This window comes from Hemiscyllium ocellatum, chromosome 28 (genome assembly GCF_020745735.1).
Source record: "Hemiscyllium ocellatum isolate sHemOce1 chromosome 28, sHemOce1.pat.X.cur, whole genome shotgun sequence".
NCBI classification, from domain to species: Eukaryota; Metazoa; Chordata; class Chondrichthyes; order Orectolobiformes; family Hemiscylliidae; genus Hemiscyllium; species Hemiscyllium ocellatum.
Window position 1 is genome coordinate 23,607,067 of NC_083428.1, and position 19,463 is coordinate 23,626,529.

The window sequence follows — 19,463 nt, forward strand, 5'->3', positions numbered from 1 at the left end:
AACCCCTCTCTATAGCTCAAATCCTCCAACCCTGGCAACATCCTTGTAAATCTTTTCTGAACCCTTTTCAAGTTTCACAACATCTTTCCGATAGGAAGGAGACCAGAATTGCACGCAATATTCCAACAGTGGCCTAACCAATGTCCTGTAGAGCCGCAATGTGACCTCCCAACTCCTGTGCTCAAAACTCTGACCAATAAAGTATACCAAATGCCACCTTCACTATCCTATCTACCTGCGACTCTACTTTTGAAGGAGCTATGAACCTGCACTCCAAGGTCTCTGTTCAGTAACACTCCCTAGACCATACCATTTGAGTGTAATAAGTCCTGCTAAGATTTGCTTTTCCAAAATGCAGCACCCCTCATTTATCTAAATTTAAACTCCATCTGCCACTTCTCAGCCCACTGGCCCATCTGATCAAGATTCGGTTGTAATCTGAGGTAACCTTCTTCACTGTCCACTACACCTCCAATTTTGTCATCTGCAAACTTGCTAACTATACCTCCTATGTCTATGTCCATATCCAAATCGCTTATATAAGTGATGAAAAGTAGAGGACCCAGCACTGATCTTTGTGGCACACCATTGGTCACAGGCCTCCAGTCTGAAAAAATAACCCACCACTACCCCCCTCTATCTTCTATCTTTGATTTATAATTGTTTATTAAGTTTCACATTCTGACACTTTTGTTTCTGTAATGACTTTTAGAATTTTTATTGTGAAGATGAGTAATTGCTTAATATCTCTGGTGTTCTTTATTTGACTGGTCTATCTCTAATGGGCGAATGCTTAATTTCACCAATCTCTGCCTGTTTGCACACAAGTATAATGCTTTTTTTTCAAAGTTAAAAATCTCACAACACCACCAGGTTATAGTCCAACAGGTTTAATTGGAAGCATTAGCTTTTTGGAGCGCTGCTCCTTCAACCACCTGATGAAAGGACCAGTGCTCCGAAAGCTAATGCTTCCAATTAAACCTGTTGGACTATAACCTGGTGTTGTGATTGTTAACTTTTGTACACCCCAGTCCAACACTGGCATCTCCAAATCATGACACTTTTTTTTCGTTTCTTGGAATTGAAGTTTTATACTTCCTTTCTCCTTTAGTAGTTTCTTTTCTCTATCTTTCTCCATTCTAAATCTCTTTCACCCCGGCTTCTACTTTGGCAACATAAGCCTCTTTTTATTTAACCGAGTATGGAGTGTAACTCCTCTTACTAGTCACAGTTGGAACACGTTTTCTGTAGGTGGTTTTGTGCCAAAAAGGAATATATATTTGTTGCAAATTGTTTTACTCTTCAAATGCAAGCCATCACTTGCCTATCTTTTTCTAATTCCATATCTACCTTAATTGATCTGTCGTTCATTCATGTGTTTTGCTTTCATTTAACTTTAAGATCTTGGTGTTGTATATGAAATGCAAAGTGCAATTTGAAAGCAAAATAGTAATCATGTAATGGTTAGTAGCCCCTTTTCTACAAGGCTATTAATTAATCTTATTGCACAGTAACAGCCAAATTGCCTGTACCTTCCTTTGGTTACTTGATGTAGTTAGGGAAGTCATAAGTGTTGCTTGAATTCATCCTTTAAATTATTACTGCCCCATTGATATGCAAATGAACACCTTGCATAATTACTATGTTCTTAATGGATGTCTCTAACTTGCTGACTTATACAATGTACTATGCCCTATAGTACAGAAATTGCTGGGTGTATAAAACGTTGATTTTATAGGTTCCCTATGTATGTTGAGTGTCATTATATGCTCATCTAGCTGTTTGACTCTAGCACTTGGTTGCTATGACACTATTGTAATTAGCATTAATAGTTCTACAAACAGCTGAACTAGGCTTTTTCTCTTCTGTATGTGATTACTATTTAATAGTTTGAGCTCATTCCACTTGTAGTTCATAATCCAATTTTAGTTTAATTTCTATCCTAATTGTCTGAAACTTAGATGCACAAATGTACTCTCCGATGTAGTGATTATACATGTGCATCACTTTTTTAGCCTAGAAAATTTACAGGACATCAATGGTCAAACAACTGACTCCATAATTCCATAGCTAGTCCCAGCTTTTTTCCTATTTTGGCTCAGCAACTTCCTAATTTAGTGATTTCTTAATCACTAAAAAATGTCCTCAAAATGGACACCAAGCCAACCCATTATCAGGAAAGCGGTGCGAACTTGTATTTTAGTATGGATCCTTGATCAGAATGAGGCTGATGAGCATGCTGACATTTTTCCCACAACATTCATAGATCTGTGTATTTTCAGATTTCAGGATTTACTGTTATTACAATTTCATTGCCAAGATGGAATGAAATGATAAATTGATGGATTTTTTTGATTTGTAGTCAAAAATTTCACTGAACAGTCTTTGACATGATCTTACACTTTTTCCTCTATTACAACTTGGCACTATTAATCCTAACTTTTGACCATTTATAGAGCAATTAATATTCCCAGATATGAAGATGGTTGACAGCTGATGTTTCTGACAAGGTAACATTTTGTCTGAATTTCATTTTCAGAGTAAGAACAACAAAATGCTTTTAGAAAAAATGGCAGCACTTACTGCCTCTCACAGACATGAGGTGGAAAAACTTAGGAATGAAATAGAGCACCTTCGGTGTAGAACAGAAGAAACTAAAATCTTGAATCTGCAGCAGCAAGTCATAAAACTCGAAGAGGAACTGGAGACTGCACATAAGAACAGAAGAGATGCAGAAGTTCAAGCTTCTCAGGAGCTAACCGAATTGAAACAAGTAGGAATGTACCCTTTTTCTACAACACCTGTGGTAATTGTACAAACCACTGCATTTGCTTTCTTTTTAAAAGCAAGATTCACTTGTCTTAGCAGCTGTGTTCATTGTGGTAAACTGGTTTTCTAAAGGCACTTAATTTCTATTGTTTCCCATGAATAATGGACTACTAATTTCAAGCTGCAATCAGTCTTGGTGATTCATGCATTTCTGGTCAAGAGACTGTTACTTAACTAGCTCATTTATCTAGTTAGAAACTAATACTAATTTTGTTTGGAATGACATTGGACATGGAGATGGTTAGGGCTCCAAACACGGCTTTACTCCACCAGACAGGGATACAGCTTTGAACGCAGTTTCTCTCAATGACTAAAGGCTGCTTTATGTTCTTATACAGTTGTCCCTGTTGCTCAGACATACATTTGGCACAATTTCCATAATACCTCAGAAAGCTAGCCCACTTTGTGGTTGGGGTTAATGCTTTCCATTGTATGACTAAACAAGTTTCTGATGTGACCATGTTGTTTGAAAATGAACCTGTTCCTGCTTACAGTAATTCTGTGGTGTTCATGTGTATCTATTTGTATGTATGCTGTTAAACATGAGGGCAGGAGTAGGCAATTTGAGCCTTCTCTGCCATTTAATGATTGTGGCTGATCCTATATCTCCAAAGCTATATTCCTACTTTTTCTCTCCAAAATCTGAAATTATTAAAACTAAAACTTTATCAATCGCACTCTTGTATACATTGTGGCTTAGCCGACCTAGTCTTCTGCAGTAGAGAATTTCACAATTCATTACCCTTTTATTTTGAATGAAGAAAGCTTTCCTTATCTCAGTCCTAAATGGTCAACCTTGTATCCTGAGATACATTTGCTTCAGTTCTAGACTCCCCAGCCTGGGAAAATGGCACCTTTCCTGCATTTTATCCATCCAGCACTCTTACTTTTGCGTAGCTAAATGGTTGTACTGCAATTGCTGGGAGTGATTTTCATTTGAAAGATTGGGTGTATCAATGGTTCAATATTTGTATATTTTTGAAGTTTATAGTAGAGGTAGAAAACTGATTATAGTAATTTCACAAAAATTATACACGTTACAGAAACAGTGTGTGTCATTCTATTATGCAGTTCTAAGTTTAAGTTTGCATTTAATGTTTTTTTTAACTTTAGCCAGTGAAGTCTAAGCCAAATGTTGTCCTATATACTGACCTTTCACCTGCGTATCTGTATTCCCTCCTTTATGTCCATCTTGTTGTATAATGTCTGAACCTATGGGTATGCCCAAACTCCAGTGAAGCAAGATTAGACTAATGTAGTTCAGTCAAACATTTATTTAATCCACTCATGACATGTATGGCATGGTCAAATTTATTGCACAGCCTTGGTTGTTTATGGAGCTTTTACGTTCTTGATAGAAATGTGGTAACTTTGAATGAGTTGTTGTGCTATTGAATCATTAATAGGTCAGATAATTAACATTTGTTAAACATTTGGTACTTTATAAGAAACTGGCAACATTTTTTTTTGGCTAGCACCCAAACACAAACTTCTAGTCCACAAGCACAACTGTAATGCTATTGAACACAACTGTTAAATGTGTTGAGGAAATATCTTGTAATTTTAAATTATTTTCAAATAATCCTTAAACCTTCCAAGCTAACTCTGCATTTGGTATTATTTGGCAAATGGTTTTGAAAGGGTAGAAAGGATAAGTCAGAACTTTGAAGCTGACCAGTTAGTAATATAAAATCAATGTTTTCTCTCTAGCTTTTCATTCACATTTCCAGGTAAGGTTATTTTTATCAAATGAATGATATCTGCCTGCAACAACAGAATGGTCCCTGGACCTGTTGATTGAGTTCACATGTTCTAGTCCATTTAGTCTTTGAAGCCAATCTCAATATTAAAAGTGACCCAAATACTTGAGTACAATTTTTGAATATTATGATTTAGATTAGATTCCCTACAGTATGGAAACAGGCCCTTTGGCCCAACGAGTCCACAATGACCTTCTGACGAGTAATCCATTCAGACTCATTACCCTACTCTATATTTACCCAGGACTAATACACTTAACACTATGAAGAAAGTGAGGACTGCAGATGCTGGAGATCAGAGCTGAAAAATGTGTTGCTGGAAAAGTGTAGCAAGTCAGGCAGCATCCAAAGAGCAGGAGAATCTGTGTTTCAGGCATAAGCCCTTCCTCAGGAATTCCTGAAGAAGGCCTTATACCCAAAACGTCGCATCTCCTCCTTGGATGCTGCCTGACCTGCTGCACTTTTCCAGCAACACACTTTTCAGCTCACTTAACACTGATAAATTTAGTATGGCCAATTCACTTGACCCCCACATCTTTGGAGTAGGGGAGACACCTGGAGAAACCCCCCCACAGACAGTTGTCCAATGTGGGAATTGAACCTGGGTCTCTGATGCTGAGTCAGCAATGCTAACCGCTGAGCCATTGTGCTGCTCATCTCAGGTGTACAATTATTTGCCACCGTTTTAATTTTAAATATTGAAGTCTTTGAAAGTTTTTGAATACAAGCTTTGCATTCTTAATTCCCAACTGAACAATTTTTATTATAATATACAATTGTCAAAAAAGTAAATACAGTATTGAGAGATGATGTTTTTCTAAGGCATCTTCAAGCACAATGATAAATTGGTTGTTATTGAACTAATCCAGAGAACATTGTCTTGAAGTTATACAACACAAACAGTTCCTTCAGCCCAACTCGTCCATGCCAACCAGATTTCCTACACTGAAATAGTCACATTTGCCTGCATTTGGCCCATATCCTTCTAAATCTTTCCTAATCATGTACCTGTCCAAATGTCTTTTAAATGTTATAATTGTACTCCCCTTTACCAATTCTTCTGGTAGCTCATTCCATATACATACCACCCTCTCTGTGGAATAAGTTGCCTCTGGGTCCCTTCCTTTTAATAAAAAGGTTTCCCACACCGACACTGACACCGACATCGTTTTGGATTCCTTGACCCAAAGGGGAAAAGCCTTAGCAATTCACCTTTATCTATGCCCCTCATGATTTTTAAAATCTACAGCTATGGCCTCCTACATTCTGGGAGTAAGGGGACAGAAAAGTCCCAGCCTCTCCTTTTTAGAACTCAAACCCTCTAGTCTTGGTAACATCCTTTTTAAATCCTTTTTTTCCCCACTCTTTTTTTTGCAATTTAATAACATCCTTTCTATAGCAGGGTAGCCAGAATTTTATATGCAGTACTCCAAATGCAGCCTTACCAAGTCTTGTCCAACGATAAGGTAACATGATCAATGAAGGCAAGCATGCCAATGCTTTATTCACCACCCTGTCTCCCTGTGATGTCGTTTTCAAGGAACCATGTGTCCACACCCCTAGGTGTCTGTTTGTTTGAAAGCATTCCCCAGTGCCCTACTATTAATTGTGTAAGTCCTGTTCTGGTTTGTTGTGCCAAAGCGCAACCATTCCACTTAGTTAAACTAAACTCCATCTGTCATTCCTCAGCCCATTGACCCAGTTGATCAAGATCTTGTGTTTTTTTTTAAAAAGAAAGTCCCTCACTCTCTGCTATATTACCGATTTTGATGTCTTCTGCAAACTTGCTAATCATGCTTCCAATATTCTCATCCAAATTATTTTCTATAAATGACAAACGGTGGACCCAGCGCCCATCCTTGTGGCACACCACTGGTCACAGTTCTCCAGTCTGAACAACCCTGCACTACCTTTTTTACCGGCATGTCAATTTTGCATTAAGTTGATTAGCTGTCCTTGTATCCCATGTGATCTAACCTTACTAAGTAATCTACCATGTGTAATTTCATCAAACACTAAAGTCCATGGAGACTCTGCCATCATTTATCATCTTGGTCACCTCTTCAAAAAAAAATTCAGTCAAGTTAGAGACATGATTTCCCATGCACAAAGCCCACGCTGACTATTCATAGTCAGACCTTGCCTTTCCAAATGCATGTAGATCCTGTTTATTGAAATCTCCTCCAACAACTTACCCACCACTGATGTTAGGCTCACCAGCTGTTCCCTGGCTGCTTCTTGCGGTCTCTCTCAAATAATATCACAACGTTAACCACCCTCCAGTCTCCCAACACCTCACTCGTGGTTATAAATGACACTCATCTCTGCTAGGGCCAGAGCAATTTCTTCCCTAGCTTCTCACAATGTCCTTGGATATAACAGATCAAATCCTAGTGATTTATCTACCTTTTTGTGCAGCAGCAGGACCTCTTCTCTAATGTAGACTTTTTTGGTTTCTAGCCAGCACTGTTTATTTCCCTGAGTTCCCCAACTTTCCATGTCTTTTTCTCCACGGTAAATACTGAGACTGGTTCCACACAAGGCCTTGTTGATCGTTAAGGTACCCTATTCGCTCCCTAGTTGCTTTTTTTGCCCTTTAGTATACACCATAGAATCTTTTAACCTCAACTGTCAAGGCTTTCACGTCCCTTTTTGGCCATTCTAATTTCCCTCTTAAGTGTACCCCTGCACCCCTATACTGAAGGGATTCACTTGATCCTGCTCTTTATCTGACATAATCCTTCCTCCTCCTTGTTCTTGACAAGACCCTTATAACTTAAGTCACCCAGGCTACAAGTTAAAGTTCTATCTTTTTCCACCACTATTTTAAAGTTAATAGAATTATGGTCACTTGCCCTGCCTTATTTCCCAAGAGGAGGTTAAGTTTTGCCCCTTCTCTACATATTGGTTTCTTAAATTCGTTCAAGAAAACTCATTCCTCTCCATCCAAGCCCTTAACAGTCTTGTGTTTGGAAAGTTAAAATCCTGTGCTATTACAACCCTATTTATACTTTGTTATCTGTGACCTCCTTTTATATATTTGCTCATTTAATTTCCTGCTGACCCCTTTTTTTTATTTCTCCGTTCCACCCATATAGCTTCATTGGATAATCCCTGAGGAACTGTCTCTCTCTCAGTACTACTGTGATGTCTTCCCTACTCAAAAGCAGTACTCATCCCCTTTGCCTCCCCTTCTATTGTTCATATAGCATCTGTACCCTGGTATATTGAGCTGCCAGATCCCCCTCTCTCCCTTGGCCATATTTCAATGATATCCTAGTCCCATGCCCCCATCCTACCTTATTGTCAGGCCTCTCACATTGATTAATTAAACAACATTTATTTCAATCATCCCTTGTTCTCTGCTATTCTGTTGCCTGCCTTGTCTTTTTAACTTCTCTCTAACTTCTGTACCTCCCTCAACAGAGTCTCATGACTGCATAGAATCCCAACACCTCCCAGACTAGTTTAAACTCTCCCAAGTAGCTTGAAGAACATAAGACCATAGGCCATTCAGCCCAATTGTGCCTGTTCTGCTATTTAATACAACATTAAGTTCCAAGAAGGATTGGGGGCTGGAGTGTTAAACAGCAGGATCTTTACTGCCTGTAGAATGAACACATCCATAAAGTTAGATTTGTCTGCTCAAAACAGCCAATGATCTCATCATTGTCATGTGATCAGTCTGTCAAACCTGCACACATTTACAACATCCCTTACTCTTTTACATGAGGTTTCTTGTAATGAAAGCATTCTCAATATTTGTAATCATGTACACAACAGCCTTTAGTTAAAACCTTCTAGAGGACGTTGATTTCTGTGTGACTGTTGGCACACTTCAGGTATCTGTTTGGTTTTTCTTGTTGGCTTGAACCTGTGACGTTTTAGGTGTGCTAGGAACATCACCTGTTGTCTTTTTCATGTGATAACTGTTTTGAGGTTTGAACAATGTTGTGATATTCTCTGCTAAGGTACCATCTCCCTCAGCCCATCAGCATTTCCATGTTGGTTGGATGCTGATATAGAATTGTATAAGTATGTGCTGATAACAACAATAACCACCCTGCATGTAACTGGCTACTAGAGGAGTTCTTGCTGTGTGATAGTCTGTTAGGGTACATTCTGAGCCAGACATGTACAGTGGAATTGCCTAATGCCAAAAACGATTCCTAGAGCTGCTTTCTCTGTGCATAGTTCATTTCTGCTTTGTTTAAAGATCTTGTTGCAAAAGCTATTGGATTCTCTTTTACTACTGAGTAATATGTGAGAGAGACTGCCCCCACACCATACGGTGATGCATCGCATGCTAGTTACCATAGTAATTGTGGGTCAGGACTTCTGGCTTTAATAAAGCCCCTCTGCCTTGTGTAAAGGCTGTTTCTCACACCTTCCTGCTTCCAATGCTTTTGGCATCATAAATAGTGAAAAGTTTCTTTACACCAACAATCTACTGCTACATGAACTTAGTCCAAATTGGGAGTTTTGTGTCAGTGTTGATGCTTGTTTCAGCTTCCATTTTGTGAACTTTCATTTTCCAGCTTAATTGTTGAGCTTCTATGGCTGTTGAGACTATTTCCAAAGCATTAAGTCAAGATTCCTGTCAATTGTAATCTCTTTCTGGATTACAATTGCTTCACATCTGAAACCACATCAGTTTGTCTCTAGCATCATTTCAGTTGTCCTTGCGAAATTCTACAAACTTTTTAAAAAAAAAATTACACCTAACTGGAGGAGATATTCATAGCTTCACCTTTTTTTTATGCTTGTTGTGTTTTGTGATTGCTCAACAGTTCAGATCCCTGTAAATAGTTTTGTAATTTTTCTTTCTTTCGGTTTTGGAGTCCAGCTGCTTTACCTGCACCAGCCGCTTCAGGAGGTTAAACATTTTGCTTTCCGTGATACTCTGGAGCTTCCTTGTTAGCTTGAACAAAATAATGGAATCACTCCATTTAGGAGTTCCAGCTCTCTCCCCTCTATACAGTCGCACAGCTCAAACTCCCTGCCTTTTTAAACATGGGAATGACCTGTGTAGCACAATGTACCATAGAAATGTTGGGACTGACTTTTTTTTTCTGTGATTTTGTTTTTTGGAACAAGATATTTGAGTCTGCACTTCCTAAGATGTTTCACTCCATGTTCCTTCAGGATGGATCACATAGCAAGATTCTGCTGCATTGTTCACCTCTTCCAAGAGGTCATTTCCTTTTTTTCCTGACTGTACCTGCTTCAGTACAACAATGGTCTCTTTTCTGATTTCTTTATTGAAGTAGCTCTGATCTGCAGCAAATTTTATTTTTTTTAGAAAAGCTAATCAATAGATTGGTCTAGTAGGTATCAAAGCAGTTTTAATACTCATCGCTAGTTTTCTTATTAGCTTCCAAGAGATGCCAGGAGGTTAAAGTTTGAAGCAGCAGGAACCGGTTTTTGGGGATGTTCAGGCAGCAAGATTAGAGAAACCTGTACGTCTCCACCGAAAACAGTGGATTCAATCACCTGATTGGATCATTAAAGCGACAGTCCACCGTGCTTGCAGAAATGCACAACAATCATGGCTGAACTTGATGCATTTTATCACGTCCCCATAACACTCTTAGGTCCGACCCTCAAACGTGTCAACCTGTACTTAAATAGACTGAGCTTACACAGCCCTCTGGGAAAGAGCTCCAACTATTCAACATCCTGGGTAAACAAAAACTTTTTTCATTTCAGCTCTAAATGGCCTCCCCCTTATTTTTAAGTTGTGCATTCTCCTGGCCTTCCCAACCAGTGCGAGCATGTTGTCTGATGTCTAAGATTTACTTTTCTGCTTTTTTTAGAAAATGTTTAAAACTAATGTCAGTGAAAAGTAATTGCTAAATATCCATTTATTATTAAAGTTCCCACTGATTCTTCAGAATGCAGAATAGACAGGCAGGAGGCTGGAAGAACTCGGCAAGCCAGCCAGCATCAGGTGGTGGGTGGGGAACAGCCCTGAAGAAGGGTTACACCTGGAATGTTGGCATCTTCACCTGATGCTGGCTGGCTTGCTGAGTTCTTCCAGCCTCCTGCCTGTCTATTCTGCATTCTGAAGGCTAAGTTCTGAAGAAAAGTCACTGGACCCAAAATGTTAACTCTGCTTTCTTTCCAAGATGCTGCCAGATCTGAATGTTGGCAGCTATTTATTTTTTCTTCTTGTCAGCAATTTCTAGCATCTGCAGTTCTTGAGTTTTTATTTTAGTTGAGGACAATCTAGGCTGGGTCAGGTCTTCAGTGGTGCCTAATCCTGATCCTAAATTTTCTTCCAAGGGAACGATCAAATTCATTGATAACTTCTTACTCCCTTTAAAGGAGAGAGGAAGACTGTGAATTTGTCCTGGTAGTTGAACCACCATGTTCAGAGACATCTTAAAATCTTGAATATTGTGACCATTTTCAAGGATGGACCTGGATGATTTGTTTGCAGAGCTTACAATTTCATTCAATACAAAATAACCTTAAATGTTGAGTTCTTTCTTTTATATAAGATAAGTTTACCTTAATTGTTGCCTAACAGCCATTCCCTTCTTAAACTTTCATATATCTCTGTCCTTGATCAGAAAAGTCTTAATTTTCATTATCATCTTTAGTCATGTGTATTTTCTACCAATGATGATTATTCTCAGAAGCAATTGAACACTTTAAAAGTTAACTTGGAGTGGTTTCATTATTTATTCTATTATTTGTCTACTATTTTTAAGACCTTTTTTAAAAAATGATTTAACCTTGTTTTTCTAATTGACCTGGTCACATTTTATTACACACCTCTGGAGCAGGTGGTACTTGAACTTTCATGCTTCTCCTTTCACGGATAGGGACGCTAACACTGTGCCAGAAGAGTAAGCAATTAACATTTCAGTCCAGCTATCCTTACTAACAAGATAATTGGATCATAGTGATTTATTAAAGTAACAAAATCATTGAACATAATAGAATTAAACTATTCATCCACTCAAGCCATGTCTGCCATTCAATATGATAGTAGTTGATCTATTTGTTTCAAGGTTCACTTTCCCCACCCACCACCGATAACCCTTCATTCACTGGCTTAAAGAATCCATTCCCCTTTGTCTTAAAGACATTTATTGAGCTAGTCCCTCCCACCTTCTGAGGCAGTGACACAAGAGAATGAGAGGGAAAAAACATTCTACTCTTAAAGGGAAATTCTTGGTTTTAAAGTATTGCCCTCTATTTATAGACTGAACCACAGGAGGAAACCAGGAGTGAGTCAAATGCATTGAGATAGTGCCCAGAGGGCACACAAGAAAGTGAGGAAGTTGGCAAAAGGATTGCTGTTAGTAAGCTAGAAGAGGAGTAAATGACAAATGGTAGCTGTGAATAGTTGAAAACTGACTCACCAGTACTTCGGATTTAGAGAGAGGTGGGCACTACAGGGGGTATAGTGCTTTATTTCCCCTCCCAACTGCATTTTGATATAGCCCCCTCACCTTTTTGATTTTCCATTGTTCTTAATTGTTTGCAGATAAATTATTCAATGGGAACACTGGTGATTTACTGACTAAGGCTAATTTTTTAAAAATCTACAGGTGACTTGCACAGGGGAAAAATGCTTTTTAGTTGTGTCTAAGAGCACTTCTGCATAAAGAAAATGGGTTGGCTTTGCTGGGAATAGTATGTACAGAACAGATCCTGGGGATGTGGTGGCCACCATACAGGAAGATGTTCACTCTGAAATTGTTAAACTCTATCTTGAGTCCTGAGTGCCGTAAGACCTAGGTGGAAGATTGTGTTCCTCCAGCTCACATAGAACCTTACTGGAGCATAGCAACAGGCTTGAGACACATGTTGGCATGGGGCCACAATGGTGCATTGAAGTGGCGGGCAATTGGAAGCTGTCAGTTTTATAAAGCAGAAGTATTCCTGAAAGTGCTCACCCATTCTGCATTTTGTTTCCAATGTGCAGAGAGTACATTGTGAACAGCAAATACACTTCATTCAATTTAGTCCATTGCAAATAAATCACTGTCCGGGACTTTGGATAGTGAGAAGGGATGTGTTAAATGAGCAAGTGTTGTACCTTCTGTGATTGCACGGGAAGATTCCCTGGTGTAGTGTGAACCAGGGTGTCTCTGAGGGGACCTTTCCTTGCAAAATCTTGACAAGAAAGAGGAGGGGAATATATCTGGAGGTGGCAGAAATGGTGGCTTAAAATCAGTTTGGATGTGAAGGCTCATGAGATGTATGGTGAGGACAAAGTGGGGTTCTATTGTTGAAAGGGCATGGAAGGAGTGAAGGCTAATGTGTGGGAAATGGGTCAGACATGTTTAGATTAGATTAGAATACTTAGTGTGGAAACAGGCCCTTCAGCCCAACAAGTCCACACCGACCCGCCAAAGTGCAACCCACCCATACCCCCAGATTTACTCCGTACCTAACACTATGAGCAATTTAGCATGGCCAATTCACCTGACCCGCACATCTTTGGACTGTGGGAGGAAACCGGAGCACCCGGAGGAAACCCACGCAGACACGGGGAGAACGTGCAAACTCCACACAGTCAGTCACCTGAGTCGGGAATCGAACCCAGGTCTCAGGCGCTGTGAGGCAGCAGTGCTAACCACTGTGCCACCGTGCCGCCCACATGTTCTGGAAGGGTCCCTGGACTTGAACATTAACCTGCTGAGTTTCTCTAGCAATTTTTTGTTTTTGTTTCAGATGACCAGCATCTACATTTCTTTGACCTATTAATCTAGCAAACTCCTTTGAATTGCAGCCAATGCTTTTACATAATTTCTTAAATGGAGGTCAAAATTGCACACAGTTGGTCTCTCCAATGCCCTGTATATGTGAAGCATAACCTCCTTTTTTTTTGACACTTCTATCCTCCTCTAATAAAGGATAGCATCCCAAACGCCTCCTTGATTAAGGTGCTGTACCTTTATATTAGTCTGTTACTCACGTGTTTGCACAAGTCTTTCTGCACCTCAAATCTCCATTTGAGAAATGTTTTCTCATTCTTTGTGTTGGAATGAGCAGCCTCACCATTTACAAAACAATTGTTTGCCAAACTTGTGTGAACTCACTTCGCCCATCTACGTGCATCTAAAACTTTTTTGTCTTTGCAACACAGTTTCCAACATGTCTTAATATCATCTGGAAATGTAGTTACCATGCTTTCTCCCCGCATCTACATCATTTAATTAAATTGTAAAATGTTGAGGTCATAGCACTGGCCTCTGAGGGGCTCCAGGCTTCACAATCTGCTAAATTTGCAGTTCCATTTATGCTCATGGCTTTCTGTTGACCAATCTTCTGTCGATGCTGAGATGTCATCTCCAACAGTCGGCTCTTATTTTCCATAATAAATGTTGACACTTTATCAAATCCATAGCTCCCCTTTATTCTGGGCAAATGATTTGTAATTATTCCTTCAAGGAACTCCAATAAATTGATTAAACATTTCCCTTTGAAACCATGCTGACTTTTCCCAATTACCTTTTGTTTGCTATGTGTGCAGCTGTAATCTCTCTAATCAATTTTAACACCACTTTCGTGACTGATTTTTCAAGCTAATTGGCTCAAAATTTTCTTTTTTTTCTGTCTGCCAGCCCCCTCCCTTGAAAGAGGTTTATAAAACCATGAGGCACATGGATAGGGTAAATATACAAGTCTTTTCTCAGGGGCAGGGAGTCCAAAACTAGAGGGCGTAGGTTTAGGGTGAGGGGGGAAATATATAAAAGGGACCTAAGGAGCAAACTCTTCGTGCAGATGGTGGTGCGTGTATGGAATGAGCTGCCAGAAGAAGTGGTAGAGGCTGGTACAATTACAGCATTTAAATGGCAACTGGATAGACATATGAATAGGAAAGGTTTAGAGGGATAAGAGCCAATTGCTGGCAAATGGGACTAGATTTACTTAGGATATGTGGTTGTCGTGGACAAGTTTGACTAAAAGGTGTCTTTGTGCTGAACAGCTCTAGACTCTGACCTTAACTACCTCATTAACAGCCCACATTATGATCATACGATGAAATCCATCTGGACCCAGTCATGCCAGTCGACAGCTCAATCAGTTTTGCTTAGTTCCATTTTGCTTGATTTTAATTTTGCCAATTCCGCTTACCCATCCACTACCTGATTTACAACTTGTAAGGATGGCCCATCTTTGAAAGACACAAAATGGCTGGTAAGGGTTAAACAATTAAATGGCCTGTTCCAGCATTTAAGTGAAACAATGGTACCTTTTTGAACAGCGCTGCACCAAGGTGAATGGGAGGCCTACAAGCAACCATCTGAGAGTTTGATAAAAGGATGCCTAAGGTTAGACAAGTGATTGATTCCAGCCTCATTATTGAAAGGATGTTGTCCCAGTAGGTGAACAGTGCCTGTTAGATCAAGGAATTTAAATCCATGAACCAGTCAACCTAACTCATTAGGCAGCTTGGAAAACAGCTCAAGATATCTTGTAGTAATCAGTTGTTTCTTTTGAAGTTTATTCACCGTATTAAGAAATAGGTTCTAGTTAAAGATTCTTCACGTAATCATAGAGTTCAACGTAATTGCAGATGCACATATAACCAAAGTATAATAGCATTAGGGGGAAAAAAAACACTTTAAACGAATAAGTTGCAAACAATCTATTTCTTTCAGGACATGCCAGACATCTCTCTAGGAGATAAGGAAAACATTTCCAGAGGCTGATTAACTTTCACATCTATGTTTAAAAAGTACAATCAACTTTATAATAGGAAATCAACACTATGAATCTTGTGGCAGTTAGTTAAAACCAACTGTCTTTTGTATTATATAAATAAAATTAGGACAGCAGAAAGTGAGAAGAATTTGATAGAGCACATGGAATACAATGAATAACAGAATTCAAACTGTTCTTCAAGATAAGCAAGTCTGGAGGTGTATAACCAGTAACTTCGGAATGCAAATTAATAGGACGTATAGGAAGATCCCAAAGCCTGGTGATTACAATGTCTATTAAAACACACAATGAGGTCCTGGGAACCTGAGGCTGTCCATAAGAATGTCCATTACTGATCAGGTGTTTCACAGGATTGAGAGTATGGAGTAAGAGGAAGGACTCTGCCCAAGTTGTAAGAATGTATAAAAATGCTGTATTTTATTTTTTTTTCAAAAGTTATTGTTCTTGCTCGCTAAGCTGTAGATTCTGGAGTGATTGGGTTCTCACATTGAGGCCATCTTTTGGCCTTCACCCTCCATTTAACTGGCTGTTGCTTGAATAAAAATCTCCTGGTCAGGGTGTTATGCTCCTATGCAATTAGTATTAGCAAGTTTTTCCTTCTATCCTCTAGTGAAGACAGAAGCGAAATATTTGTTTAGTTCATTGTTTCCTTGTTATCTATTACTAACTGTCTATTCTCTCACTTATGATATGGGCCTTTCGAGGCATTTCTCTGTCCTGTTTCTCTTGAAGGGTCTTGTCAATCTGGTGCAAAGGTATCTGCTCAATGGAAAGCAGATTAGAAATAGCTTTGTTTTTTTTGAAATTAGACAAATGAATGGGTGGAGTCAAGGTTACAGACCCTGGATTTTTGTTTTGCTTTCAGTTGAAGTTGGGTTTTTGGAGTTGAAGCTTTTTGATAGCTCTCTTTGCTGCTAGATTCATTCTGTCAGTGTTCCTTCTGGATTGGAGATAGCAAGAGGGAAATCTGTTTTGTTGAATTTGCTTTTGCTAAGGGTGTGGTTATGGGATGCTGCCAGTTTGGAAGATTGAGTAGTAGTCAAATCTATTAAGTTTTTTGGTGCAAGTTATGCCAATTCTGTTTTGTTTGTGTTTTAACTATGGTCTATGAATTAGCTTTTTCCACAATGTAGGGAATCTATTTGGCCCAACAAGTCCACACCATTCCCCTACATTTTATCCAAGACTAATGCACCTAACACTAGGGGCAATTTAGCATGGCCAATTTACCTAACCTGTACATCTTTGGATTGTGGGAGGAAACCATAGCACCTGTAGGAAACCCATGCAGACACTGGGAGAATGTGCAAACTCTGCACAGTCAGTCACCCAAGGCTGGAATCAAATCTGGGTCCCTGGCCCTGAGGCAGCAGTGCTAGCCACTGTGCCGCTCTGAAATAGTGTTTTGCTTAAAGCCTAGTTTGACCAATCACATCACATCAGAAATACAGTGCCTTGCACTTGACTTTAAACAAGGTAAGTTAGGATTTAGTCTATCTCCTTTTTTTTGAGGGAGTTTGGTCTTCTAGTATGTTATGGGCCAGACTAATATTCCTTTTGCTTTTATTCCTTTATAATTACCTCCAGAAGCACTTGCTATCCATTTTTACATATTAGCCAACTTTTTCATCCAGGTTAGCTACAGCTGTTACTGAAGACTAATCCCATCTCTGGTTTGTGTTTGGAGGGACAAAAGCTTAAGTTGTTCCCAATGCATCAAAACCTGCAGAAGTAACCTATTCCTTTACCTATTTCCAGCTGACTGTGTATTTCTGAAGCAGATTGCTGAATTCTAACAGGCTTAATGCAAGTGTCATGATTAACATATGTTTAAGCTTTTCATTTTGCAGTGGGCACTTATTCACAGTAAGTCAAATTTGAGTTTTTGGAAATTATCATTTGGTCACGCTTATATCCTGCTTTGACTGTAGTTTGGCATTTCAATATTCCTGGAAATATTAAAGTTTATAATTCCTTTTCAGCGCTTTGCCATTCTTGAAAAGGAGAAAATTGAGTTAAGTGATGAAAAAGAAGCTTTTAACAAATATATTCAGGAACAGTCCAGGATTATTGAAGGTATTTTTAAAGTATTATTTAAATTTATTGATGGTCCTTTTCTTTCTGTTAACTTCAGTTCTCAGCACTGTTTTACATAAAGCAACATTAGTTTTAAGATCTCAATATTTGACAGATTGAATGCAATACTCACTCAGATAGGATTATGGAGGTAAGCGCCAAAAATGAATTGTTTTTCTTGGTTAAAATTAAGTGCAAAGCCAGAAATTGATTGTCTATTGTACTTCCACAGATGGGGAACATTGGTCAAATGAACACTTTCTCACCTTGTCTATATATCCCATCAGGTCATAAGTGCTCATCTCATTAACAAAGCAATCTCAAATTCCCTCTGTTCTGATGGACCTTAGGCACCTTCACTGAGAGAGACTTACCATCTCTACAATCAGCACAGGAATTTGATTTGAGAATTTGTTTTATATCCACTTATTTTGAATGCATTTTGACCAGCGTAGTCAAAATTGCATGTTGTATTTTGTTGTGGTCATCAGTGGCAAAATGGAGTAATTTTATGGCTGTTTATTCATTTTCTATTATAAATATGCATAAGACTTTAGAATTACCACGCCAAGATATGAAACTTTAAGAGGCTGCATAAGACTGCAAGTTATTAGGGGCTCACTGCCTGAGCTGGTTTTGGCAGAAGATTCTTAACTCAGTGCATGTGACATTGCTAGATGTTTAATTTGCAATAATCCATGTGCTTCACTAAATTCAGGTAATTATTTGAGATTATTCAATTTTTTGGCTCAATCACGGGAACTAATTATGAATAAACTATTTGGGCAGTGGGTGTAGTATGATTATGAATATGCTAGTGATTTAACTGATGACTCTGACTTGAAAGTAGAGCAGAAGAACAGACCCGAGCACAATGGGCAGTAGTAAGACACTCAAGCTGCATTCAGGAACTGTGTGTAACCCTGTAAATCTAAATACTGAAAAAAATGACAGAAATAAAAGACTACATGAATGGGAGCAGCCTTAGTGTAAATGTAGGATATTAACTATTTCAAAGTATTGGGGGAAAGGGAGTCAATTCTTCAATTTTATTCTATTCTGCCAAAGAACATTGAAAAACAAATCACCAAAGGCCAGTTAGCATTAACATTTGTCATTGGGGAAAATATTAGGACAATGGTCTTCAATCTTTTGAGCAAATGATCACTTTTTTAATTTTATGAATAAGCATTTTATTTTCAGTGCTGTATCAACTTGTAACTTGCCAATGCCTTGAATTCTGGGTTGTAGTTGGAGCCTGCTAGTCATATACAGCCCACTGGATGGATATCTGTGAAGTGGGTGTGATATTTGGGTTTGAGTTTCTTAATTTGGCTCCAGATACATATGAGACAGCATTCCTCCAAATGAAGTAAGCTTCCATTTTAAATGCACAGGATGGTAGACCCAGGAATTCTTCTGTTTTGAGTCCCCAAACATCTCAATCCCTTGATCTCTTTCAGCTCAGTAACGCTTTACATAGCAACCATCAACTTCTCTGCTTCTGTAAATCGAACACCTGTTGGAATTTGGTGGCCAACTCTCTAATGTTTACTTTAAGGGATAGGTTTTAGACAAACATGACTAGTTCTACCACATCTGATTTCTGGAATCACCTGTCAAGTTTCGTTGCTAACATCCTCAGGTGTGCATGGATGTTTTCTGGGTGGATCCACTTTCTTTGCATTTGATATTTTTCTGGTATTTTCTGCAGTCTGTGTTGTAGCATTTTGTTGTAATTGGGAGAACCAGCGACTGTTTCAATTTAAATGCATTCACCGCACAAGTATTACATGTGGCAGCTTGCTAGTGTGGAAACATCAAGTGATGTACTTTGGATTGCTGTTACTATTTCTTCTTTTACTTAGTCTTTGACTACTGAGTCAGCAACTACAGTCATTGTTTCTTTAATTATGTTGAATCTCCAAATTTCTTTTGCTAGAAGATGACTAAAGCAAAATTATGCTTCAGTGCTGGCATTACCTTTTTGCTATTGGTTTATAAAAAGAAATGACTTGCTTTCAAAATAACCTCCAGCTCATCAGCTTTTTGTCCAGTGTGCCATTCAAGGGAAAATTATCCTTGAATTGGCTGTGCATTGTTGTGATG

At 38.8% G+C, this 19,463-nt stretch overlaps 1 protein-coding gene across 1 annotated transcript in view; it reads left to right on the forward strand.

The window, feature by feature from the left end:
• LOC132829215 (unconventional myosin-Va-like) overlaps positions 1 to 19,463 on the forward strand; it is a 175,290-nt gene that overhangs the window by 93,311 nt on the left and 62,516 nt on the right. The window contains exons 22-23 of the mRNA XM_060846582.1: positions 2,540 to 2,773; positions 17,261 to 17,354. Of these exons, the coding sequence (XP_060702565.1) occupies positions 2,540 to 2,773; positions 17,261 to 17,354 (328 nt within the window). The remainder of the gene's footprint in view (positions 1 to 2,539; positions 2,774 to 17,260; positions 17,355 to 19,463) is intronic.